Consider the following 27932-nt stretch of genomic DNA (forward strand, 5'->3'; position numbering starts at 1 on the left):
CACATGTGATTGAATAATTTTTTTGCGAAAATGGTGGGCCAGTCCCAATCTATCCAGTGTAGTGAGCACTAACTTAAAGCATTAATTCTAAGAGTCCCCTTTTAAACACTAAAGTTAATATAGTGAAATTCCGAGCATTTGACAGATTCAAGATAAGCAGTACCTTAGAGGACGTTTTGAGATACGTTTTCACCTCAAATCCATCTAACCCTGAATGATGAACTCTTAGTTATTCGGTTTAACTTTTATCAAGAGGTTGTAACTATAATAAGTAATAAGGTGCATTAAATTGGTCACATAAAAATGAATCACAAAGCATGTAAAGTAAAGGCATCATATGCACAACCACAGAGGAGAATTTTAAATAATAGATCAGCATGGGAGAGACTGAGTTTTAGATGAACATGTCAATAAGTCATGCTGAGAAAACAATGTCATGTTAAGGATTACATGAATTCATCATCAACTGTCAAAGGAATAAACAGCTATATTGTCAAGTAGAAATATGAACAAAGAAGGTCGATGATGCTTTATCATTAAAAGGCATGGTCTAGAATGCTTACCGATGTGATAGTGTACATTCTTCAATTTATCCAAATGCATTCCTATCTGATCTGCACATCCCAGAAATAGCAAGCTCAAAGAACCACAATATCCTGATTAATCTCTAGAAGAACACTACTACTGAATTCCTTAATTAAATTTCTCTGCATCACATGATTACATATCTAACACTAAATTGAGATGCTTGTCCCAAATATTAGTTGTATTTACCTTCCTGATAAAAATATCCCAAGAATCATCATCCAAGAAATCCCGTCAACTTAAAACTACAATTTCAAGAATTTTGCTAACGATATCTTTATGTATTGACTATTGAGTCAGAAAAGCTATCAACCAAAATTTGCAAAAGAAGCTTTGCTTGGACTGCATCCTCTGGTCACCATCTCAAAAACTGCAGCCCCTTCATTTGGCTTCCCCGTTTTGCATAATCCCTTTATCAATACATCATAAGTCGTTGCATTTGGTCCATATCCTCATTCAACCATCACATTACACACCCGCCCAGCCTCCTATAACTCCACATTTTCACATAATCCTCAAATAAGTGAATTCTACGTTAACAGACTCGGTTTGAAACCCCTCTCGAGTTCATCAACCAGGTTCCTTTCCTTGCAAACCATTCCATTCTTGCCCAACCAATAGATCAATGTGCTTGTGACCACATTATCTGGTGGCACGTTCTTCTGTACCATCCATCTCCTCATTTCATATGGCTCATTTACTTTTCCACCTTGGCATAGCACATCAACAACTTTAGCACCTCACTTATTTGCGTGCCTCAGCAGATTTTGTGACCTCATTCGGTTGTAACCTGGCCACATCCATAATTTTGGCTGCATGTTGGAGCATTCCGCACTGGCAGTAACTGCCAATGAGCAGAGTGTGCATCGTAGCATATGGTCTACAGTCACTCGCAACTATATCATCATAAAGATTTTGTGCACACTCAAGATCCCCCTTTCCCACAGTGGACAGCAAGAACCGTGGTGTAGGTGACGGCATCTGGGGCGATCCCCAGGCCAGGCATTTCATCGAGTACCTTGAGGGCAGAATCCAGGTCACCGATGCCAACAAGCCCCTTGAGCAGGAATGCAGGATGTTGCGGTAGCCGATAGACGAGATTGGGTGTGATGTAGAGGTTAGTAGGCACATCGCAAGAGAGCGCGGCAGCAAAGCGGAGGCGGCGCGCGGAGATGAGAGAATGAAGGAGGCGGCGCGGCTAGGGCTGGACGGTCGAGGTGACGGTGTGGTGGGCGAGTGGCACGGTGGTGGTCTTTGCGGTGGAGAAAGAGAGGGCGGTGCAGCGTCGGCGTCGGCGGGCGTACACTAACAGCGGCGGCATGGGCGGAAGGAAGGGAAGAGACAAATTCACAGGGGCTGTTCTTAAAATTCCATAAAACATTCTACAATAGGGCCACTCTGTAAATTCCCATTTTTCTCTTTGTGAAATCATGAAAGCCCTCACTGTAAGTGAAGAAAACTACCTCGTTTGTTCATTATAAGATATTTTGGGTTTTAAATAGATTAATGCACGGGTTCATATATGTGTCAAAATACCATATTTATCCCCACTAAGACCATGTTTGTTTCAGCGATTTAGATTATTGAGTCAGATTACTGTAAGCTGGATTATAATAAGCTGGCGTAGAATGAGCTATGAGTTATTTGTTTCTCTGGACTATTGGAGGCATGGATTACTGGGTTTGAAAGGCCAAAGTTTATAATGTCCTCAACTATTTTGGATGCCTTGCTCATCCTTTTTGTCACTATATACAACAAATACATATTTTGAAAATAGCTAAAAAAATAATGTCATGTATTAATAAATAAATCATTCATGACAACTTTTTTATAATAGAGTAAACACCAAATTATTATCTCCTAGCAAATAAAACATCGGAAATATTATCACACAAGATATTTGTGTCTCCCTCTTCGTCTCCAAATTGACTAGCATTCGCTTGAGATGAAGGCATCATCATATAGTTTTCATCATTATCACACCGATCAAACTCTTCCCACTCAATTTACTATCTCGAATAAAATTATGAAGCGCCATGCATGCATGTATAATGCATATATAGCATCGGATAACTCATATGTCCAACAAAATTTCTCCATTTCATCTTCAAAATACCAAAAGAACGCTCAATCATATTACAAATAGATGAATATAAGTGGTTGAACACCTCCTTGTCACTAGAATGCCTAGTGAAGGAGCCGGCGCGCAGTGACGGTCCAGATTAGAGAGAAGCCCGAGCGTGGGGTGAGGAAGACGGCGGCGCGGCTAAGGTAGGAGAGGCCCGATGCTCGCGTGACCAGGGGACGAGGCAGTGGCGCACGCTGCTGGGGGAGGAGGAGGCCGATGCCCACGCGGCCGGGGTAGATGCACACGCGGAGTGGGGAAGGAGTCCGCTCTGTTTGGTTGGATGACAGAGATGGGTAATTTCTTTTAAGTATCTTGGGGTAGTGGGTCTTTAGCCGTGAAATAATATGGAAAAAAAGCACTTTTGGAGGAATTACCAGATTATACTAATATGGCTTATATATTATCCATTCATTTCAAATTACTCATAATAATCTAGATTATGATAATCTTAAACTAAAACAAACAGGGTCTAAGGGTTACTTAAGTGCTATTTTCTCAAGAAGCCATATCACAACAATTGTTGTTAGCCTTTGGATAATTCATCAATGGTGCAAATTGCATCTTTTCTTCCCAAAAGCTGCACCATATAACTCAGTCATTTATAACCTTTGGATAATTAGAAGAAGGGAGAAGAGGCCAAAACAACTTGACGGAGCTCGTGGCTCCTCACCGGGAGACCGCGCAGGCCCCCCTTTGCCGGTTCGGCCGGGGGCTTAGGGTGAGATCTCAAGCTCTCGCTGTGTGTGGAAAGATCGTCCGCCCGCAAGACACACGAGACACGGCGATGTATACAGGTTCGGGCCGCTGCGAAGCGTAATACCCTACTCCTGTGTTTTGGTGGATCTGTGTATGAAAGAACTACAAAGTGTGAGCCGACCTCTCCCTTGTTCTAGGCTCTGAATCTGGAAAGAATCATCCCCCTTCTCTATGGGCAAGGTCCTCCTTTTATACTTCAAGGGGATACCACATGCACCCTTCTCTTTCCAAACTGGACTTTTCTTCTCTTTATGGACGGAGATTGGTATGGTTGCTGTCCGAATGACACTTTGATGGGACAGCCCACACCTACCTCCACTCCCAGCGGAGACGGGCGCAACGTGGGATCGTGGCTGCCCGTTGCTGACGCGACCAGTGTCAGACCGGTCATTCTTGTCCACCACGCGTCAGTTTAATAGCATGCATGTTTGCCCTTCTTCGTGTAACACCTTGTCTGTAATGGTTAGGATGAAGCCTGGTATAAATCTAACCAGGGCTAACGTGCCATCTCTAAGAGATAACACGCTAGCTCCGGCTTGAGACGAGTTGCCTAGAGGCTTTCGTCTTGACGGGATGGGGCAAGGCGTGCGTCAGACCGCCAGTCGCCACCTAACCCTTGATCTGACCGGTCTGTGACTGGTCACAGACCGGATAAAAGAGCGTGCTGTACTGCGTTGCATGCAGCGTGACACGCTTGACCAAACTGCAATAAATGCTGTTAGGTGAGCACAGCTGTGCTCACTTATCCCATATATGTGGCGCAGACTCCTTTAAGGGGTCGGGGTGCTTCGGCCCTCGGGGTCGGGGCAAAAGCAACCCGACCCCCCCTCGGGGGAAATCAGGAGGAGGGCGGACACCTCACCCTCGGGCCCGACGTCCCCGAAGGTGCCAGGCCACGTGGGCGATTGTGTCTGCCTCAAGCCTCTGGTCATGATACTCCCGGTCCCATATCACCGACAGTAGCCCCCGGCGTTATGCCAGAGCAATTTCCCTTCCCAAGGGAAGCGGTCAGGTGTGACGCCACCCCTAAAGCCTGGTGACAGGTGGGACCGGTCTCCGTAGTTGGGCAAAATACCCAACGGTCTCAATCCATGCACATTGGTATTGATAACTTTGGTTGTCCATAATGGGCGGTCTATTCAAGACTGCCACATCACTTGAGCAGCGCGCGAATCTGGGTGAGCAGATTTGTCTCGCTCGGAGATACGGTAACGCCGCTTCAGTCGGCGAGCGTAATTAACGCGCGCACGATACAATCCGTTTCGATTGCCACAACCGCATATCCACTTCACGCGCCGTAAGCGGGCGAATGGGATTAGTGGAAGCGTGGGCACGGGAAACTAGGGAGCGAGATAGCGAGATACGAGGGAGCGAGGTAGTGGGCGCGAGAAACGAGGAGCCAGGCCCAGCGATGGCAAGGGTATAAAAGCATCGAGAAAAGGATTTGCTCCCTTCCTTTCGCCATTGTTCCTCTTGCCTTCGCCGCCTGAGCTCTAACTCTTTCTCTGCTACGCCCTACTTTCGCCACACGCGCTCGTTCTCAATCATCTCTTCCTCAACCGCCATGGCACGGGGCTCTGCTCTGCTCGACGGCAGTGTACTACCGCCTTCCCGCATCGTGAACGAGAGGCACGCCGGACTGCCGCGCCGCTTCATGCCTGAGTCCGCCACCGGTCGGGAGACAGTGATGCTGGGCGAGGGGCGCCCGGCACCAGACTACCCGGGGCGGTCCATCTTCTTCCTCCCCTTCGCAATGGCTGGGCTGGTCCCGCCATTTTCTCATTTCTTCATGGATGTCCTGGAGTTCTACGATCTCCAGATGGCGCACCTCACCCCCAATGCGGTGATGACATTGGCCATCTTCGCGCACCTGTGCGAGATGTTTATTGGGGTGCGCCCCTCTCTTCAGCTGTTCCGGTGGTTCTTCACCGTGCAGTCGGTGTCACCGCCGTCGGTGGTTGGCGGCTGCTACTTCCAGCCGCGGGGGCCGGTGTTGAATCGCTACATCCCCTGCGTCCTCCGCAAGAAGTGGGACGACTGGAAGAGCGACTGGTTCTACACCCCCCTCGCCAACGAAGCGCGCCTCCGACTTCCAAGCCAGCCCCCGGCGCAGGTCTCCAGCTGGCGGGCGCCGGTAGATCTGGGGGAGGAGTACGACGCCGTCCTCGACCGCCTGGCGGGCCTGCGATCCCAGGGGCTCACCGGGGCCATGGTGTACGGCGATTACCTCCGTCGCCGGATTGCGCCGCTCCAACGGCGCGCCCGGAGCGCCTGGGAGTACACTGGTCCTGAAGACTACATGCGGACCCACCAGGGAGCCAGATGGGATTGGGCTCCCGAGGACTTCAAGATCGTGGTCCAAAGGGTGCTGAATCTTGGCTCCGCGGAGGCGTCTCGCATTCCTCAGGAGATCCTCCCCCTCTGCAGCGATCCCGACCGCGCCTCCATTCTAACCATTATGATGGGGGTCGGGGCCTCAGAGGAGAGAGCCCCTAAGGGCCACGACGGCGCGGGCGAGCGCCGCCGGGGGGAACAATCTGCCCCAGGAGGGGGTCGTGCTTCTGGGCCCCGCGTCGGGGGCTCGGGGAGCAGCCGCCCTGCCGACGCCCAGGGGAAGAGGAAGCTGGGAGGAACACCTCCCCCATCTCCTCCCCGAGGGGGCGGGGCGGCGCGTGCCAGTAGTCGGCGCCCGGAGGGGGCCGCGCCGACGTCACAGCCCGAGGGGGAGCGCAAGAAGAAGCGGCTCCGCAAGATGGGGGAGACGGAACCAGCCCGGGGAAACCTGATTTCCCCTCCAAAGTGGTCATTTAACCGACCCCCTCGCAGGTTCGTCTCACTCTTATTGCGACCATCTTTCTCCCAAACGGAAGTTTTTTCTTACTCATTTTGTTCGTCTTCTGGTTTTTTCTTCTGCTTCAGCGATGTCCCGTCGCATTCCTCCCGCCACCCCAAGTCCGGCCAGTCCGAGGCCGAAGATCCAGCGGCCGCAGAGGAGCGGAGGCGAGAGTCTGACCGGCGTGAAGCCGCAGCCCGCCTTCGGGAAGCTGAAGAGGCCGCCCGGGAGGCCGCCCGGGTTCGCCAAGCGGAGGAAGCTGCTCGGGAGGAGGCCGCCCGGGCTCGCCAAGCCGAAGAAGCTGCCCGGGAGGAGGCCGCCCGGGCTCGCCAGGCTGAGGCGACAGCTGCTGCTGGCGCGTCACTTGGGCCTACTCCCTCGGGCGGCCCTCAGGCGACATCCTTCGAGGCGGCTCGCGACGAGGCCGCGGGCGCGTCGCCTGGGCCTACCTCACCGGGCGACGCCCAGGACCAAACGGGCCCGGGGGACATCCCCGAGCCCAGCGCATCCTCCGGGGGGCCAAGCCGCGTCGCATTTTCTCCAAGGCGGCTCTTTTCCTCATCTTCTGTCGCCCCGCTGAGCGCCGAGCCCCTTCTGCAGGCCCTGGCCGCCGCGAACACCGCAGTGCTGGATGGGTTCAACGCCCGAGTGGAGGCCCTGCGTGCGGAACGAGCGGAGCTCGAGGCCGCATGGGCGCGTGTTGAGGAGGGGCGGCGCTCGGTGGACGCCATGGTGGAGGTGGGCCGTAAGGCTCACCGCCGCCACATCTCGGAGCTTGAAGCCCGCAAGGCGGCGCTGGCGGAGATCGCCCGAGAGGTGGAGGAGGAGCGAGAGGCCGCCCTCATCGCCACCACCGCGATGGTCGAGGCGCAAGACACCCTCCGCCTTCAACACGCAAGCTGGGAGGCGGAGCTGAAGAACAAGCTCGACGCCGCCCAAGGGGTTCTCAACTCCGCCGCTGCCCGAGAGCGGCGGGCAACGGAAGTCGAAGCGGCGTCCCGGCGGCGCGAGGAGTCCCTTGAGGCCCGTGCCATGGCGCTGGAAGAACACGCCGGCACCGTGGAGAAGGGCTTCACGGACCGCGAGGCCGCCACCGCTCTCCGGGAGGCGACGCTGGCGGCGCACGAGGCCGCCTGCGCCGAGGAGGAGTCCGCGCTCCGCCTTCGCGAGGAGGCACTCGCTGAGCGGGAGCGAACTCTCGAGGAGGCCGAGGCCACGACGCAACGGCTGGCGGACAGCCTCTCCCTCCGCGAGGCGGCGCAAGAGGAGCAGGCGCGCCGCAACCTTGAATGCGTCCGTGCCGAGAGGGCCGCGCTGGAGCAGCGGGCTGCCAACCTCGAGGCACGGGAGAAAGAGCTGGCCGCGAGGGCGCGCATCGGTGGGGCGGCTGCGGGCGAAAGCGACTTAGCCGCTCGCCTCGCGGCTGCCGAACACACCGTCGCTGACATGCAGCGCGCGCTGGATTCTTCCATCGGGGAGGCCGAGGCCCTCCGCTTGGCGGGCGAGATGGGGCCCGACATGCTTTGGGACTCGGTCTCCCGCATGGATCGCGCCGGTCGGCAAGCGGGCCTCTGGAAAGGCCAGTCGAGGACGCGCCCTAGCAATCTGGAAGGCCTCGCTCCGCACCTCAACAGGATGGCCTGGGTTCTCGAACGACTCCCCGAGGAGCTCGAGAAGACCATTAAGTCATCCTCGAGGGACCTCGCCCGGGGGGCGGTCGAACTCGTGCTGGCGAGTTACCAGGCCCGGGACCCCAACTTCTCTCCATGGATGGCGCTGGAGGAGTTCCCCCCCGGGACCGAGGACGACGCGCGCGCGCGGGTCGGGGATGCTGCCGACCACATCGTCAACGGCTTCGAGGGGTCGGCCCCTCGGCTTGCGTTCGCCCCCAGCTCCGACGAGGAGGGCGACGCCAGCGGTGAGGACGACAGTGGCGAAGAGGCCGGCGACCCGGGCGCGTTGGAATGAGCCCCCAGGCCCCCGCCAATTTCCAATCTTTTCTTTTTCTTTCTTCTTTTTGTATAGATCAACTTAATCTGCAATCAAAAATGATGAAAAATTTCTATGTTAACTTTATTTTGCTATACATATGAGCTGAGGATGATTTGTGCCGTGGTCCTTTTGCGCCTTAGCTTGAAATAAGGGCTCGTGCCCAAGTCCCAGTCCTCGAGTGGTTCGGGTCGGGGCTAGTGCCTGGGGAGATCCACATGTCGAGACTGGCCAGGCCGGGAACATGGTGACCGAGGGGTATGGGTGACCCGATTGTGGGTTTTTGCCGATTCCCCCCCGGAGTTCACCACGCCCCGGGGCACGGCTCGGTTCTGGGCCCCGTTTGGCGATTTTAGCTGACCGAACCGAACCCCCAAGGGCAAGGTTGAGTACGAGTGACCTTATTTTAAGTTAAGATTCTTCAAAAGGAAAGAACAGCACAGACACAACCTTTAGGAATTTGAAACTGCTTTTATTGAAATGCTGAAATAAGAAAAGTAAGACTGTGCATGTGTGGTAGCCCCCGGCCAACCCTGCACACCCGAGGGGGGTGCGGGGTTGGCCCGAGCCAAAACCTGACACCCGACCCCCCCCTTCAGGGGTAGAAGCGACGAAGGTGCTCGATGTTCCACGGGTTCGGCAGCTCAGTGCCGTCGCCCGTGGCCAGCCGTACGGAGCCCGGCCGGGGGACGCCGATTACTCGATACGGACCCTCCCACATTGGTGAGAGCTTGCTCAATCCAGCACGCGTTTGGACGCGGCGTAGGACGAGGTCGTCGACGCAGAGTGATCGGGCCCGGACGTGGCGCTGATGGTAGCGCCGTAGGCTCTGCTGGTAGCGCGCGACTCGGAGGGCCGCGCGCCGCCTTCGCTCTTCCAAGTAGTCGAGGTCATCTCTACGAAGCTGATCTTGATCAGCCTCGCAGTACATGGTGGCCCGAGGAGACCTTAGGGTGAGCTCGGATGGGAGAACCGCTTCTGCGCCGTAGACGAGGAAGAAAGGCGTTTCCCTGGTCGCTCGGCTTGGTGTGGTTCGGTTCGCCCAGAGCACCGCTGGCAACTCCTCGATCCATGAATCGCCGTGCTTCTTGAGAATATTGAAGGTCTTGGTTTTAAGGCCTTTGAGGATTTCTGCATTGGCGCGCTCCACTTGGCCATTGCTTCTGGGGTGGGCAGGTGAGGCGAAGCAGAGCTTGATGCCCATGTCTTCACAGTAGTCGCCGAAGAGTTCACTAGTGAATTGGGTGCCATTATCCGTAATAATACGGTTAGGCACTCCAAAACGGGCCGTGATGCCCTTAATGAATTTAAGAGCAGAGTGCTTATCGATCTTGACAACCGGATAAGCCTCGGGCCACTTGGTGAACTTGTCGATCGCAACATACAGATACTCAAACCCGCCCGGGGCCCGTTTGAACGGTCCCAGGATATCAAGCCCACAGACAGCAAATGGCCATGACAGTGGTATGATCTGCAGGGCTTGGGCCGGCTGATGGATTTGCTTGGCGTGGAACTGACACGCTCTGCATCGCCGGACCAGATCGACTGCGTCATTGAGAGCTGTCGGCCAGTAAAATCCTTGACGAAAGGCCTTGCCAACCAGAGTACGCGAGGCGGAATGGGCTCCGCACTCGCCCTCATGGATATCAGCAAGAAGCTCAACGCCTTGTTCCTGAGATATGCACTTCAGGAGGATTCCGTTAGCCGCGCGCCGATAGAGGGTCCCTTCTACCAACACGTAGCGTTTGGAAATGCGTTGTACGCGTTCACTCCCTTCGCGGTCCTCAGGTAGAGTCTTATCTGTAAGGTATGTTTGGATCTCAGAGATCCAAGCAATCAATCTAAGGGAGCTTGGAGCGCTCCCTTCGGGTCCCGAGGCCTGGACTCCGACGGGCCTCGGGGGCCGGTCAGGCGCATCCGTCTCCCCTAAGGGATCGGGTCGCGCCGACGGCTGGGTCAGCCTTTCTTCAAAGGCGCCCGGTGGGGTCTGGGCTCGCGAAGACGCGAGCCGTGAGAGTTCGTCGGCAATCATATTATCCCGTCTGGGCACATGCCGAAGTTCTATCCCGTCAAAATGGCGCTCCATACGCCGTACTTGGCGCACGTAGGCGTCCATCTGCGGGTCAGAGCACCGATACTCCTTACAGACTTGGTTAACAACCAGCTGAGAGTCGCCTAACACCAGGAGGCGGCGGATCCCCAGCCCGGCCGCCACTCTGAGTCCGGCAAGGAGTCCCTCGTACTCTGCCATATTATTAGTCGCTCGAAAGTCGAGACGGACCAAGTATCTGAGGACGTCTCCGTTCGGAGAGGTCAACGTGACCCCTGCACCGGCGCCCTGGAGAGACAGAGAACCGTCGAACTGCATCACCCAGTGGGCGGTCTGAGGCAGCCGAGAGGGGTTCGTACTGGCCTCGGGTATTGAGACGGTCTCTGGAGCCGGGGTCCACTCTGCCACAAAATCGGCGAGGGCCTGGCTCTTGATAGCGTGGCGTGGTTCAAAGTGCAGATCGAACTCAGAAAGCTCGATTGCCCACTTTACCACTCGTCCTGTACCCTCTCGATTATGCAAGATTTGACCGAGGGGGTAAGACGTAACCACAGTGACCCGATGCGCCTGGAAATAATGGCGCAGTTTCCTCGAGGCCATCAGAATAGCGTAAAGCATCTTCTGGGCCTGTGGGTATCGGGTCTTGGCGTCCCGGAGGGCCTCACTAACAAAGTAGACAGGCCGCTGCACCTTTCGGCGGGGCCGATCCTCTTCGCTAGGGGCCGTACCCCCGGGGCGTTCTTCATCCAAGTGGCCTCTCGGGGCGCACTCGTCTTCTGTGCCGATGACCTCGGGGTCGGAGGATGAAAGGGGCGGCCTTCCCTCAGTGGCCTCGGGGCCGTCCTGAGGGTCGGGGGCTCCTGGCATCGTCGGACAAGCGGGTAAAGGGCCTACTCCGGTCGTCAGGGGCCTCTGGCCTCCGTCCGGCTCGGGGGCCTCTTCTCCCTGCTTTCTCCCGGGTCGAGTCAACACAGGGTTAGCCTCGGGGCCAAAGGGCGATAGGTGCGGCCTTCCCGCAGTGGCCTCGGGGCCCTCCTGAGGGTCGGGGGCACCTAGCACCGTCTGGCAAGCGGGCAGAGGGCCGACTCCGGTCGTCGGGGGCCTTAGGCCACCGTTCGACTCGGGGGCCTCTCCTCCCTGCCTGCTCCCGGGCCAAGTCGGCACAGAGTGGGGGTGCGCAGAATGAGGATTGTCCTCATCGCGCTCCACAACCAACGCTGCACTAACTACTTGGGGGGTCGCTGCTAAGTAAAGTAGCAGGGATTCATTTGGATCCGGGGCAACTAGAACCGGAGGAGAGCTGAGATACGCCTTCAACTGGGCGAGGGCATTTTCAGCTTCCTCCGTCCAAGTAAACGGCCCGGAGCGCTTAAGGAGCTTAAACAAGGGTAGCGCCTTCTCTCCCAGCCTTGATATGAAACGACTTAGGGCGGCCATGCAACCGGTGACGCATTGCACATCCCTAAGTTTGCTGGGAGGGCGCATCCGCTCGATAGCTCGAATCTTCTCGGGGTTGGCCTCAATGCCTCGGGCAGAGACCAAAAACCCGAGAAGCTTGCCCGCAGGTACACCAAACACGCACTTATCGGGGTTCAGTTTTATGCGGGCAGAGCGGAGGTTTTCAAAAGTTTCCGCTAGATCTGAGAGTAAGGTCTCTTGGTTGCGCGTTTTTACAACCAAGTCATCGACATACGCCTCAACATTACGTCCTATTTGGCTACCCAAAGAAATTCGAGTAGTACGCTGAAAAGTAGGACCCGCATTCTTTAACCCGAAGGGCATTGATGTATAACAATAAGTTCCTACGGGGGTAATGAACGCAGTTTTTTCCTCATCCTCCCTAGCCATGCGAATCTGATGGTAACCAGAGTATGCATCTAGAAAGCACAAAAGGTCGCACCCCGCAGTGGAGTCGACAATCTGATCTATGCGAGGCAGGGGGTAAGGATCCTTAGGACATGCCTTGTTAAGGTCGGTGTAGTCGATGCACATCCGAAGCTTGCCGTTCGCCTTGGGAACGACCACCGGGTTCGCCAGCCACTCCGGATGGATGACTTCACGGATGAATCCGGCCTCCAGAAGTCTCGCCACCTCCTCGCGGATGAAGGCTTGACGTTCCGGGGCCTGCCGCCGCACTTTCTGCCGGACCGGCCTTGCGCCCGGCCGCACGGCGAGACGGTGCTCAATCACCTCCCTGGGGACCCCGGGCATGTCCGCTGGTCTCCATGCGAAGACGTCAGCGTTTGCCCGCAGGAAGGAGACGAGCGCGTCTTCCTATTTGCCATCCAGAAGACCACCGATCCGTGTGGTCTTGGATGGGCTGTCGCCCAAGGCAACCTCCTTGACCGGTACCTCGTCGCATGTGGCGATCCGGTGCCTCGGGGCGGTGGGGGCAGAGGTGCCAAGCCTCTCGTCACCACCCTCGGGCTTGGGCGCAGCAGCGAGGCGGTCGGCGCGCTGCTCCATGCAAGCGAGCGCGACTTTAAGATCGCCATGGACAGAGATGGGGCCACCGGGGCCCGGCATCTTCATCTGGAGGTAGGCGTAGTGGACCGCCGCCATGAACTTCACCAACGCGGGCCTCCCTAGGACCGCGTTGTAGGGCAGACTGAGGTCCGCCACATCGAAGCTCACCCGCTCCGTGCGGAAGTTGGCGGGTCCACCGAAGGTGACCGGTAGGTCGATGTGACCTGATGGCCACGTGTGCCCCGGCGTCACACCGATGATCGGTTGAGACGGCTGGAGCACCATCCCCGGGGCCTTGATAGCATCAAAGGCCGCGGGGGAAAGGATGTTGAGAGCCGCTCCTCCATCTATGAGGACACGCCCCAACTTCACGTTGCAGATGGTGGGGGAAACTACCATCGCAACCTGCCCTCCCCGGGCAATGCACGGTGGGTGGTCGGTCTGGTCGAAAGTGAGAGCAACCTCCGACCACCGCGCCCGACGCATCGCCTCATGAGTAGGAGCCATGGCCAGCAGCTCTCGCTTCATAGCCTTGAAGCTCCGGCGAGAGATGTGAGCACACGCTCCTCCATCGACGGTGGCAATGGTGGCCCCAGGTTCTTGGAAACCTAGGTCATCATCACCATCATCGATGCCAACAGCGGGGGCCTTCTGCTTGGCCTCACTTCGCCGTTTGCCGGAAGGAACCGCCGGGGACTTGCCCTCACGGCGTTCCTGCCTCCTGTCCTCCTCCCACTTCCTCGTTCGCTCAGCCAGATTTTTGACTGCACGACAGTCCGCGAGATCGTGGAGGGAGGTGTTGTGGACGGAGCACCACCTGCCGGCGGGGCGCTCCCTGCTGGGAGTACCAGCCTCTTTCTTTTTGTCGCTCGCAGGCCTCCCCTTTCGAGTGGCCCGCGAAGCGCCCTCGACGGCGAGGACATGACCCTCGTCGCCGGAACGGTCCGACCTCTTCTTCCTCCTCCTGTCACGCCGCCCTGTCTGAGCGGCGGATCCGGGGGCGGCCGAAGCTGCCACTCCGGAACCGGAGGAGTTCCATGTCCACGCTTCCTCCTTACGAGCCACTCGGTCCGCGAGCTGAAAAAGCTCCGCGGTGGTCTGGGGCTCTTTGGAAGCGATCTTTTCGAGCATGCGGTTGTGTCGCACGCCCCCCCTGAACGCGTAGATCACCGCGTGTGCAGGGATGCATGGTATAGTATTGCGGACTTGGCAAAACCGCTGAATGTACGAGCGAAGCGACTCATCATCGCCTCGCTGTACTGCATGCAAGTCCGCTTCTTCGCCTGGGCGTGGATATGTGCCTTGGAAGTTCATGGTGAACTGTTGGCACAGATCCTCCCAGGAGTGGACCGACGCGGGTGGCAAGTTCATCAGCCAACCCCGCGCCTGTCCCTTTAGGGCCATGGGAAAGAAATTCGCCATGACCCTGTCGTCACCCCCAGCGGCCTCGATCCCGGTCGTATAGACCTGGAGAAACTCGGTGGGGTTGACGCTCCCATCGTACTTCTCGGTGATGGTGGGCCGGAACCTTGGGGGCCAACGGACATTCCGAAGACTCGCCACAAAGGCTCTACAGCCGACACCACCAGCCGGGGGCACGGAGGGCTGATCCTCACGTCCATGTCGAGGTGACACTCTGGACGAGGAGGCGCCCTCCGTTGCACGGGGAGTACGCCGGCTATTACGCCGGCGCTCGATGTTGAGGCGGGCATCCGGCTCCCCATGCTGATCCTCCCGAGTCGAGGGTGTCGACGAGGGAGTGGCAGCCGAATGCCGTGCAGCCGCCGCCGCTCGCTGCGCCCTCCGCCTTGACGACACGGAGCCGGTGGTAGCGGCGCCGGAGGTCTTGGTGGTGGCGGACCGTCCACCAGCACCCAGGCGCTGCTGTGCCGTCATGACCAAGTTGGCCACGTCTTCCAGCCATCGCTGGGCTGGAGACTCAGGGTCATGGACGACGGGCGGGTGACGTAGGAGCGCGCCAGCAGCCTGAAGCGCACCCTGAGGCGTGCTGCCGTCGCCGTAGACGAGGAGGCGACGCTCCCCATCTCGCTGTTCCCCTGCATCACCTGCGACTGGTGATGCTGCGGATTTATTCACCCTCTCGAGCGCCTCCCCCTGCTTAGGACTTTGGTGTGGAGGTGGGGGAGTACGAGCTCGACGACGTGGGTTTGGCTCTCCGTCGTCGCCGCTCACACTCGGAGAGAGGTCGTGCGCCTTTGCTTGCTCGGCCATTAGGCTGAACAAGGGAAGCTTGGCGGACACGGAAGAGTATGAGAGCTCAGAAAACACACGCTGAGCCCCCTACCTGGCGCGCCAGATGACGGAGCTCGTGGCTCCTCACCGGGAGACCGCGCAGGCCCCCCTTTGCCGGTTCGGCCGGGGGCTTAGGGTGAGATCTCAAGCTCTCGCTGTGTGTGGAAAGATCGTCCGCCCGCAAGACACACGAGACACGGCGATGTATACAGGTTCGGGCCGCTGCGAAGCGTAATACCCTACTCCTGTGTTTTGGTGGATCTGTGTATGAAAGAACTACAAAGTGTGAGCCGACCTCTCCCTTGTTCTAGGCTCTGAATCTGGAAAGAATCATCCCCCTTCTCTATGGGCAAGGTCCTCCTTTTATACTTCAAGGGGATACCACATGCACCCTTCTCTTTCCAAACTGGACTTTTCTTCTCTTTATGGACGGAGATTGGTATGGTTGCTGTCCGAATGACACTTTGATGGGACAGCCCACACCTACCTCCACTCCCAGCGGAGACGGGCGCAACGTGGGATCGTGGCTGCCCGTTGCTGACGCGACCAGTGTCAGACCGGTCATTCTTGTCCACCACGCGTCAGTTTAATAGCATGCATGTTTGCCCTTCTTCGTGTAACACCTTGTCTGTAATGGTTAGGATGAAGCCTGGTATAAATCTAACCAGGGCTAACGTGCCATCTCTAAGAGATAACACGCTAGCTCCGGCTTGAGACGAGTTGCCTAGAGGCTTTCGTCTTGACGGGATGGGGCAAGGCGTGCGTCAGACCGCCAGTCGCCACCTAACCCTTGATCTGACCGGTCTGTGACTGGTCACAGACCGGATAAAAGAGCGTGCTGTACTGCGTTGCATGCAGCGTGACACGCTTGACCAAACTGCAATAAATGCTGTTAGGTGAGCACAGCTGTGCTCACTTATCCCATATATGTGGCGCAGACTCCTTTAAGGGGTCGGGGTGCTTCGGCCCTCGGGGTCGGGGCAAAAGCAACCCGACCCCCCCTCGGGGGAAATCAGGAGGAGGGCGGACACCTCACCCTCGGGCCCGACGTCCCCGAAGGTGCCAGGCCACGTGGGCGATTGTGTCTGCCTCAAGCCTCTGGTCATGATACTCCCGGTCCCATATCACCGACACAACTTATAATATGAAACGGAGGAAGTAGTAGTCATTTGTTTTTTCAAAATGAATGCACAGGCAAATATGAAGTGGAAAACATAACTCGCAATTTTTTTTAGATGGTGCACAAATATTATATTAAACTAGATGGGTACTCCACGCGTTACAGCAGGAGAATTGTGTGATAATATAGTAGATATGAGTTCTCTTTCTTACCTACTATACGATTTTTTTCATGTGTTTATATATTTTGTAACTTTATAATTATCCTAAGGATATAAATGGTTTGGTTGTATGGTGTGCCTTTTGGGGGAAGAGATGCAATTTACACTCTTGATGAATCATCCAAAGGCTAAAAACAATTGAGGTGATGTGGCTTCATGAGAGAAGAGAGAATTAGCATTAACTACACTTAGTGGGGATGAACTTTATAGATATATAGGACAAGACAAAAAAATTACAATACAAGAAAAATTTTATCTCTTTCTTCCATATTCCCTTTTTATAGAAGAAAAAGATATTGAGATTCATTCCACTTTTACCCCCGAACTATTTAATTGGAATGTTTAACCCTCTAAACTATTTTTTTCTCATTTTATATCCCAAACTATTAAAAACGGTTCACTTCACTTCCCTAACGCTACTATTTTTTTCTCTATATAAGCCGTATTTTGCACTTTGGCAAAATAAGATATGTTCACAACAAACAAAAAATTAAGTCTGATTTAAACATAAAATTTCAAACAAACAACCATGAAAATATTTTTAAAAATAAAACTTTGATAATATAGCCATATATGGCTCTAACAAATTTCATATAAAAAACAACTTTAATAAAGAGCAATTAAAAAAGAGAAATGTTCTTATGAAGTAAAATGAACCACTTTCAATAGTTTATAGGTAAAATGAGAAAAAAAATACTAGTCTGTCCAAAAAAAGCTAAACTCTGGCTTGTGTCCAGGTTCATAGCTAGGATTAGACTTTTTTTTGGGACGGAGGGGATAGTTAGGAAGTTGAGTGATTCTTTGAATTAGTTCAGAGAAGTAAAATGGACTTTTTTTTTCTCAAATTTTCTAATATCACACTAACTACATGCGGGGTGGGGTTCTTTTATATTTTTTGAGGAACTTTTTTGTAATGTGTTTTTTTTATCGTTTCCATGGTATATTTTACCCAGTAATAGCAAATGATTTTTACCGTTTCCATGGTATATTTACCTAGTAGTAGCAAACAAGCCTGCCAGATCTTGCGGCCAGGTAAATAGTATTAAAAGTATATTGAATCCTAAACATAGGCATAAAACTTTTGTCCATCGCAGTCTAACCATTTAAGAAAATTTGAACAGCCATAATAATCAACCGGAATAGCTACTGAGTAATTCTCCTTGTGTTCGCTCACATAGGATATCAGAGCATCACTCATATTTTTTTGAACTCTTAGGTCTCCTTTGGAATGTATGATTGTGAAAATATAGGAACAGGAAAAATATTGATAAGAGTGTCATACCTATTGAATTCCTATAGCAAATTAAAACAAAGAGAAAAACATGAGGACAAACGCAAACATGAAGAAAGTTCTGAAACTATCGTTTGGATGATATATAGGAAAAACGCTGGAACTTTGTGTCATTGGGAGAGAAAAACATGAAGAACCTCATGCTAGACTCCTCCAAAATTCATAGTTCAAATCCATAAGAATTTTGAAGGAATTTGAGAGAGCTTTTACTTTGTTCCAAAGGACCATATATGATTTTTTTTCTCAGGAACCAAATCCTCCAAAATTCCTTGTTTTCCCTTCATTCCAAAGGAGCCCTTAATAATGAATTCATACGATTGTGTGATCCGCCAATTTGTACTCCCTCCATTTCACATTATATGAAGATTTGGTATTTTCATCCCTCGTCTAGATTCACTAATATTCACATAAATTTGAACTGAAACACATACATGGATCTATGTATGAATCTATTCAAAACCCAAAATGACTTATAATGCAAAATAAGTAGCAGTTTGTTCTATTATGGCATCGGGTATGATGATGAATATTAGATGTGGAATTTCAAACCCATTCTCAAGCAATGGCGATCAATAGGAGGAATTCCTTACCTATTCTGACCATCTTTTTCAGATGGATTCTAACCCTCTTCATTGCACAAAAGTTAGCCTTCCATCTGGCCAAAAGAAATAGAGAAGTTTGCTTGTCATATAATAAACAGTGGGGAAATTAAATCACCAAACCAGCATTCTGCTTGAAGCGGGGTCATCATTATTCCCTATTTCACAGCATACGGGATAACATCACATTGCCTTGGGAAAATACCTCATATACTGATCATGTTCTCATAGAACAAGTCTAACAACTGAATCAACATCTTTCTCTCTCTAAAAAATCAACATCATATCAAACAGAGAATGTGCAAGAGAACTCTACAAGACTGCAAGGGACACATCGAACATGGTAACAAGATCGTGGTAACAAAATGAACTAATCGGTATAACCGGTAAATACATTATGATAGTTCTGTCCAACTGCTATCCATGGGAAAAAAATGTATGGCACAATTTACATCTTAGTCCCGTAAAAATATGTTTGGTGTTAGACTGAATTAATTAGCCTTGTCATGAATAAGGAGCATCAGAATTCAGAAGAGTCTTGTAAATGCACAACAATCTGCATCAATATTTTATCATGTTCCCTGGTTTATCTTTTGAACAGAAGATGGGGAACATTGTCACAAAGTGCTCAGGAAATAACCTGCATAACAGAAAACGGTTAATCCCATAATATTATACTCCCTCTATTTCTAAATATTTGACACCGTTGACTTTTTAGCACATGTTTGACCGTTCGTCTTATTCAAAAACTTTTGTTAAATATGTAAAACTATACTTATACATATAAGTATATTTAACAATGAATCAAATAATAGGAAAATAATTAATAATTACTTAAATTTTTTTAATAAGATGAACGGTCAAACATATTTAAAAAAGTCAACGGTGTCAAATATTTAGAAACGGAGGGAGTATTAGTATAGGAGAAAAGCCAAAGAAATAAGGAATATATAACTTACAAAAGTTCATTCTGCAACTTGATGCATAAAGCAGGGCATAGCAGTCCTCAACATGGATAAGGGCTTTCATCCAATAAAAATAGAAATGAGACTGCACTGCATGATATGAAATTGGAACTAGCGCGCCACAGAGGAAACCCAAGCCCTAACTCCCATTCTTTCTTTCTTTCTTTTTGAATCAACTTTCCATTCTTTGGAGGTTTGCGCATCCTAAGTTTTGTCAAGAGTCTTTCTATTCTATCAAAATTACGAATTTTCCACTGAAAACACTACCATGAACCATAATAAACTCGTGGCTCATAATTATCATGATACAAGTCGTCCACATAAAACTCCACCAAATATCAAAGCGCCAAACCACTTATTGGACACAAATCTGCAGAGTACCAACAGAGCTAAGTGAGTTAATAATCTCATAGATATACAAAAGAATGAACACATTTCGGTTCAATGTAAAAACACATACTTCCTGTTGCAATCCAGGCGGTCAGATAAATCAACAGTTGAAATCTGCCATGCTAACTGCGCAGATGCAGCAGCTAGAAAAGGATAGTAAGGCCATGCTGTCCAACATGAGTAAAGTTTGCAGTCAATATCATGTATGCCAATAAATATTTGTTAAACAAGGCATTATGATAACATTCACCAACCAAGGTCAGCACTGTAGCCACTGAGTGCTAAGCTGCCAATGCATGCAACACCGAAGCCACTAATCCAGTGTTTTGTTAAATCTCCAAACCTTAATGCTGTGGACTTGACCCCTACTTTGAGGTCATCTTCTTTGTCCTAGCATATATTTGGATAAGAAATTACGTTATCTACTAAGATGTTATCACTAAGGTAAAACATCAAAAAAAAAAACCATTAGTACCTGATGTGCATATATGGTATCATATACGAGTGTCCAGCATATACCAGCGGTATACAATGGGAGGATGATGGCAGGATCTAAGCTTTCTTTAATGGCAGCCCATCCTAACAAAGCTCCCCAATTAAAGGTCAAGCCAAGATACGCCTGAGGCTGTAACAAATGCATTAAAATGAACACAATTGATCACCGTTGGTGAAATAAGTTCACATTATTATGACTTCCATGTGCTCAGTGCATACCCAAAATGTGAATCTCTTCATCAAGGGATAAGAGAAGACCAAAAAAAGTGAAGATGCCCCAAGAATACGGCTGCACGAAAAATATAACGCAGTGATGGAGGTGAATATTAATGTGCTGACATAAGCAAAAAAAGAAATTGCAGAAATATAAAATGCAAGCAGCTTGTATTTTGTTAAGTGGATAAGAAACTAGACTTAAAACATATTCAGTTTTTGCATTCCAAACTTAGAAGATAAACTCGAGTGTTGCACCAAATATCTCCGTGCTATTTTCTGCACAAAACCTTGAAAAACACCTATTGTTATTTAGTCAAACAAGGCCAATGTACCTATAGTTATTTAGTTGGAGAAGAATGCCCAATCCCAGTAAAAGCTGCAATCCAAGGAAGCCCACTCCTTGTGTAGGGGTTAGAATGCCTGATGCAAAAGGCCTGCTTTTGGTGCGCTCAACCTACAAGAAAACAAATACTTTTCTGTCAAAGATCAAGATGCTGAAATCCCATCAGAGAGTAAACTGCTTTATGTTCCTGGTTGACCATTCCACTGAATTGTTCTTGGAGCAACTGGTGATATGGTGATGACATTTAATATGGTTATTGGTTTTTTAACTTGAAAACTGCAACAGTCTGAAAGGCATTTCTCTTAACAGGAGAAAGTACAACGAAACGGAAACGATTAACACAAATCACCTTGTTATCAATGTCTCGATCAAGAAGATCATTGACCGTGCATCCAGCGCCTCTGAGGAGGACGGCTCCACATCCGAAGAGTGCCAGCATTCTCATGTCAGGCAGCTCCCCCGGCATCGCCGCCATTGAGATTGACCTACGAAGAAAGAAACAAACGGTTCCAGCCTCATGTAGGTTGCTGTGGTGGTGGTGTACTAGTAGCAGCAGTGGTAGATTATAGACAGTATAGTACCAGAAGCAGGGCCACGCGAGGAGCCAGGTGCCGATGGGCTTGTCGAGGCGGGCAAGCATGGCGTAGGGGCGCGCCGCCTGTGGGAGCCACCTGTCAACCCACGAGGACGGAGGCGCCGCCGCGGGAGACGGGTGCGGCGGCGAGGAATCCTCATCCGGGGAGCCGTCGGGGGAGGCGGAGGAGGAGGTAGAGAGGGGAGAGTAGATCGAGAAGGTCGCGGGGAGCAGGATCCCCCTGCCGACGTAGGAGGAAGACGAGACGCGCGGAGGCGGAGGCGGAGGCGGCCAGCTTCGACGGCGGCGGCATAGCGGAGGCGGAGGCGGAGCGAAGTATGGGGCGACGGGACTGGGGCCGTCGGGGCAGGATTCCGGGGTGGTCGGTGGAGGCGGCGAGAGAGCGGAGAGTAAGAGTGGGAGCGGGGCGCGGCGGTGGCGGCGGAGGAGGTCGGCGGCGGCGGCTGCTCGGAGTAGAGCCATGGGCTTGTTTGGAAAAGGAAAAAAAAAAACTAGGGAAAATTTTCGGATCTACAAGGGTTTCCCCACTTGCCAAGTGACAGGAGACAGAGAGAGAGAAAAGAACTGAAGAAGAACAACAAGCTCACCAGGGAGATCTCACCGGAGTGGGAGATGAACTAGAGTCTAGAGGCGGTTGCGGCATCGATGGTGGGCGGCTCTGTGGTTGAGGTTTTGATGGGAGATGGCCGTGCCGTCGAGGGTTGGCCAACGCCGTCGCGGCACCGGCGGAGACAGAGGCCAACGCCGGAGACGGAGGCAGTCGCAGCTATACCGGGCCAAACGGGCGGCCCGGCTCAGCCCGGCCCGTTAGGCACGGCTTCTGTAGCGGGCCGGCACGGACCCATCAATGGCCCATGGACCTAGTCAGCCCGTTGGCACGGTCGGCCCGAAGTGAGGCTGGGCTGCTGGGGAGCGCGGCACAGGCGGAAAATGGAGGCGGGAGTGGCTCAGCGCCTCAGCGGGCGGGCGCGCGGGGGACCGCGAGACGCACGGTCTCATGGAGGACAGCGATTGCACAGGATACTACCCCCACCAGGGAGTGTATTGGGCATGTTCCTAGCTCCCAATATTTAATTTTAGTAGCATTTCTATATGATCGCTGCTCGATAATTCTTTCGCATAGACTGAAGGTTGATTCGGAGGATACCGAAGATACGGGCACCGTCAACACATCCCGTGCTAGTTTTGAAAGCACAGGATATGACATCTTGTGATCGTTCCACCATCGAGTAGATGATTCATGGTTGATAGCGTCGCTATCCAAATAGTTGGACAACTCTTCAACGGGACCATGCGATCTAGCGTCACCACTTGCTGCTGACGAACTACTACACCACCATGGCTAGAAGATGAGCCACCCCAAATTCTGCTCCACTGTAACTTTTTCTTACCTGCTGCAGGGGCTGGTGGGGGTCTTTGCAAATGAACTCCTTGAAACTTTAATTCATACTTCCCAAATACCTCATAAAATTAGTTTTAACATCAGAATAATAGGAATAATCAATATTAATTATCTCCAATAATTGATAGAATATTGAGGAATCCCCGTAATTTTCCCCTAGAATCAAGAATAAATGCAAAAGCGTAAAACATGGGGGGATGTTTTTCCAATATTTAAGATATTTTTGTTTCATACTAGAGACTGCGGACATTAAAAGTTCACCATTTTCATACTCTTTCAACAGAGTGGCAATTTCAAGAATATTATGCAAAATTAAATTAGTTGCTGGATGATATACTTGAGATAAAAGAAGAGTACAGTTATGAAATGTTTCAAGAAATTGATTGAACCTTTCAATTCGACAATATGCCAAGTACGGTCAATTGGTATTGCCTGGCTGTCCCTGTTTGTTGGTCTATTACATGTTGAAGAAAAACAGTAAGTAATTATCCTTTAACATATAATAAGTGGCATTCCGTCGATGTTCCGCATCGGTTATAAACTTACGTCGGGGCTTATTCGATGCACGACAATACCTTTTTCGTTGTGCAATCCGTGGGTTTGAAGCAGTTAACCACGTGATTGCTTGACGAACGGTGTCGATGGGTACATTCACTCTCTTAAAACCACATTTAACAATTAGATTAATAATATGGCATGCACAACGATGATGCAGAAGAAATGATTTAGCATAAACACAAAATAAGGGTTGCAGAATTTGCATGGCCCTAGAAGAGATGCACTATTAGTTGTTACAGCAAAGATGTTATCTACAAGGCTATACTCATTAATAACCTCTCGAATTCTCTCTACTATATTTTCATCAGTATGTGCAACATCAATTGACCTTAGCCCAAGAACTATTTTTTGCATTTGTCAGTCATCATAAATGAAATGTACAACTACACTAAGGTAATCCTCTTTACCCCTACTACTCCATATGTTTGTGGTGACATTAACAGAAAAGTTGCATGTACTAAATAATTCCTTCAGTGATTCACAACCTTTGTCATAGACATTTTTTAAATCACGGGTTGTGGTTTGTCTACTAACAGCTTAAAACCTAGGATTATGAGAAGTTTTGATGTAATTTTCAAATGCAGCACTCTCACCAAAGTTCAAGGATAAATCGTGTCTAGCAATTAAACGGACAAGAGATTCTCGAGCTACTATAGGATCGTTCTCCCATGTACGTAACCGTACCATCAGGATTTAGTAGCAGTTGCTGCTGTCATAGTTGGATTCATTGCTTCTTTACACAAGCCTAAGCATGTTGCTTCAAGTGTATTGTTCCACCAATTGATTTTGCAGATATTTTTTGCATATTCTACATTTCGCGAATGTTACCTGCCTTCCAAACGCCGGAAGTTCTTGATCTCTTTGAGCTGGTGTTCGTCGATGCACTCCCGCGCATAGTACCAAATCCTTCTAAACCCGCCGGTACCTCCTCGGCTCCTCCACAGCTGGTGGTGTTGGAGCCAACCTGGTCGCATCATACTCACCAGGTGGGAATGATCCCGACAAGTAATTAGGGTCGAAAAATCACCAAACGTGAACGACGGAAGGTTCGGATCGTCCATTCTGAAATGTTAAAACAACGTGAACAAATTTTCAGAATATTTATTCACATAAAATAAATAAAGGGTTAATTAGATCTATACCACTGTAACTTTGACGATTTTGAAATATGCCATTACTATTCATCTATTTGAAGGCATGCCATTATAATTCTATAGTTATTTGAAATATGCCACTACTTACCCTTTCAATGTATTTTCTTAAACTTTTAGACTAAATTACCCTTGTCTTCTTCCTCCATCTCTTCTTCTCCAACATATGCATCCCCTTTCTTCACCCAGTGATACCGACCTGCCGGTGCACTGATGCATGCTCTCTGCGCGAGCCCCTTCCTGCGGGGCGTTTTCACACGTTGGGCCGTTGGCGTGTAGGGTGACAGACTAGAGCTGAAAATGGTAAAAGTTGCAATGGCATGGATCTAATTAACCCTAAAATAAAATACAAACAATACAGAAGTATGAATATTATGGTGTACTTCTTTATTACCAGTTACCACCTTGGCTTTACAGCTCTGGTGTGCACTATTTTTTATTTCTGACAAAAATTTTGACTAAACAAAAAGACGAACTAGCACACAAAAGAGCACAAGAAAGCATAAATTGAGAGGTTTGGATGATCTAGAATGCTAAAAAGAAATTTCATATTTTTATTTTTTTTTCATGCTGCAACGGCTACTCCTCAAATATAGCCGTTGGCTAGTTGGCCTAGCCGTTGCAAACACTGGACAGGACACGTGGCGCCATAGTATTGGCTGGCGAGTGGCGACGCACTGAGCTGTACGCGCGGGCGCGGCGCTGTACGGCACTCCTCGCCTCCCTGCCCGGCCCTGCCCTCCACCGCTTGACGATGCCATGCGGCACACGCTCTCGCTCCCGCCGTCCCGCTCCCACGTGGCCACGTCCTGCTCCCGTGTGGCCACGTTGCGCGTGCTCGCGTCCTCCTGCCCCACCGCTGACTGGCTGGCTGACCGTGCCGCCCGTGTCCATGGGTGGTGCCGTGTTGGCCCATGGGCTGAGGCGCTGGCCCAGACACGGGATGGGAGAATGGGCCGTGCCGGCATGGCCCACATGCTACATGTATTGCTAGGACGGGGCCTACAATAGTAATGTCGTGATTGGGTCAGCCCGGCTTGGCACGACCCATTTGGCAAGTTATAGTCGTAGCGAAGAGTGCCATATGAGCCGGCTGACGGCGCTTCGTGCTACTGTCTACTCCTCGAGAGAATAAAGTTTGAAAGAGTAAATTTCGTAAAACCATACATACTTATGAGGACATAGCTATAGGTTTTTTAATCTAAAAGTTACATAAAATTTCACATTTATTAAAATATTGATTAATTTCAGTATATGTAGAACATTTTTTTTACAAAAATAGTGAAGAGTTAAACTAAAAACTTAATAATTGAAATTTTTTATACACTGTAGATTGAATTTTAAGTAAATTTCATGCTCAAACTCATAAGGGTGGGGGTGGGGATTTTAACAACTTTACAATCATATACCTAAGCGTAATGCCTCATAAGTTATATCTAGAACATTTTTTACAAAAATAGTGAAGAGTTAAACTAAAAACTTAATAATTGAAATTTTATATACACTGTAGATTGAATTTTAGGTAAATTTCATGCTCAAACTCATAAGGGTGGGGGTGGGGTTTTTAACAACTTTAGAATCATATACCTAAGCGTAATGCGTCATAAGTTATACACTACTACAAAAATCGTTTTTCTGTACGAGGGGATCGGTAGGTTCCATGCGGGCCGCTTGTGGCGGCGCCTGCAAAAACCGCCCCCCCGGGGCGGGTTGATTAGCCGCATGCGAAGATCCATTATCGCATGCGGCTGGTTAAGACAGCCGCATGCGATAATAGGTCTATTTTCGCATGCGGCCGTCTTAAGGGGCCGCATGTATTAGGGCATGCGGCTCCTTAAGACGGCCGCATGCGAAAATAGGCCCATTATCGCATGCGGCTGTCCTAAGCAGCCGCATGCGATAATGGATCTTCGCATGCGGCTGGCTTAAGGGACCGCATGCGATGATCGGCCATATATGCTCCTCCAGGCCCGAGCTTGACCATTTGAAAACGAAGCTTTCTCTCTCCTAAAGCAAGCACCAATTAGGGGGGGAGGTTTTCAACTCGAAATTTTTACTTGAACTCTATACGAAAGGTGAAGAACTCTCTATCTTGCTTCATTTGGCTCCATTTTTGTTATATTTCGTTGGTGGAAAGTGGAGTTTTTTTAATATTTTGACAAGGTTTGTTCCAACTATTTTTTGCAAAATCTAGCTTCAAAATATATGTTTTGATGGGCAAATTTTGCATGTAATCAATTGTACATACTAGTTACATGTATTGTTGTATTTTTTTTGGGAGACAAATGCATTTAAACTTTTGTATGAAATACCTGCGGTCTATTTTTTTATCTGTAACTTTTTTGCCTTTATATAATTAGATGGATCGGTCGTCATGGATGTATGAGATGCGGAGAACGCAGCCGATATTTATTAAGGAAGCATCTAAATTTATTGATCAGGCTAAGGAGCATGCTTTGAGGGAGAATATGACAAAGATCTTTTGTCCGTGCCGTCATTGCAAGAATCAGAAATTGTTGGTAGATCCTGGTGAAATATTGGGTCACATAATGGAGTACGGATTCACCGCCAACTACAAGGTTTGGACCTATCACGGGGAATTCGCCAATCCGGAAGATGACGATGAAGAGTTAAGTTTCGAGATGAATGAGGCAGAGAATTTTATAATCGAAGACATGTCGCGTGAAAGAATGATTGTCGATGTTTCCACCGATAGTGATGATTTCGATGGTGGTTTTGATTTAGAGGATATGCTACGCCATGTTGAACCAGAGGTGCTAGCGGGCAGGTCACGAGGATTGGAGAATTGGCAAGCATTAGAGAAGGCATCGAAGGATCTTCTTTACGATGAAACGAAGGGATGTGATAAGGATTTCACAGTCTTGCGTTCAGTGCTTGAACTTCTGAGATTGAAGGCTAAACATGGATGGTCGGACACAAGTTTTAATGATCTGATGAGTTTGTTGCGTGTGTTGCTTCCTAAGCCTAACTTTGTACCATCGAACACGTATCAAGCGAAGAAACTCATATGTCCTTTATCTCTTGGTGTAGAAAAGATTCATGCTTGTAAGAATCACTGCATATTATACCGTAAAGAATATGCGGAATTGGAATGTTGCCCAATGTGTGGCACAAGTCGGTATAAAACGGGGAATGGGCCCGTAGATTCAGAGTGTACCGATCCAGATTCTGATAAGGGTAAGCGCGGGAAGATTCCTTCAATGGTGATGTGGTACCTACCAATTAAGGACCGCCTGAAGCGTCTGTACTCAAACCCGACTGATGCTGAGTTGATGAGATGGCATCAAGAGAGCCGGAAAATAGATGGTATGATTCGACATCCCGCCGACGCTCGCCAGTGGAAGACATTTGATGCAAAACACCCAGAATTTGCTAAGGATCCTAGGAATGTAAGGTTTGCGTTGAGCACTGATGGAATGAACCCGTTTGGTGACTTAAGCAGCTCGCACAGCACATGGCCAGTCCTTCTCACAATGTATAATCTTCCAACATGGATATGTCAGAAA

General features: G+C 50.4%; 1 protein-coding gene and 1 pseudogene across 1 annotated transcript; both read right to left on the reverse strand.

The window, feature by feature from the left end:
- Positions 1-587: 587 nt before the first annotated feature.
- On the reverse strand, positions 588-14870 carry LOC107281935 (pentatricopeptide repeat-containing protein At5g16420, mitochondrial-like; annotated as a pseudogene).
- Positions 14871-18478: 3608 nt separating this feature from the next.
- LOC4345268 (4-hydroxybenzoate polyprenyltransferase, mitochondrial) lies at positions 18479-22034 on the reverse strand. The gene is made up of 9 exons (XM_015793105.3): positions 21281-22034; positions 21049-21184; positions 20689-20810; positions 20360-20429; positions 20121-20270; positions 19900-20035; positions 19716-19812; positions 19250-19625; positions 18479-18930 (listed from the first exon to the last, which is right to left on the reverse strand). Exons 1-8 carry the CDS (start codon positions 21754-21756, stop codon positions 19556-19558), a joined length of 1257 nt encoding a protein of 418 aa, XP_015648591.1. The 5' UTR covers positions 21757-22034; the 3' UTR covers positions 18479-18930; positions 19250-19555.
- Positions 22035-27932: the final 5898 nt, after the last annotated feature.

This window comes from Oryza sativa, chromosome 8 (genome assembly GCF_034140825.1).
Source record: "Oryza sativa Japonica Group chromosome 8, ASM3414082v1".
NCBI classification, from domain to species: domain Eukaryota; kingdom Viridiplantae; phylum Streptophyta; class Magnoliopsida; order Poales; family Poaceae; genus Oryza; species Oryza sativa.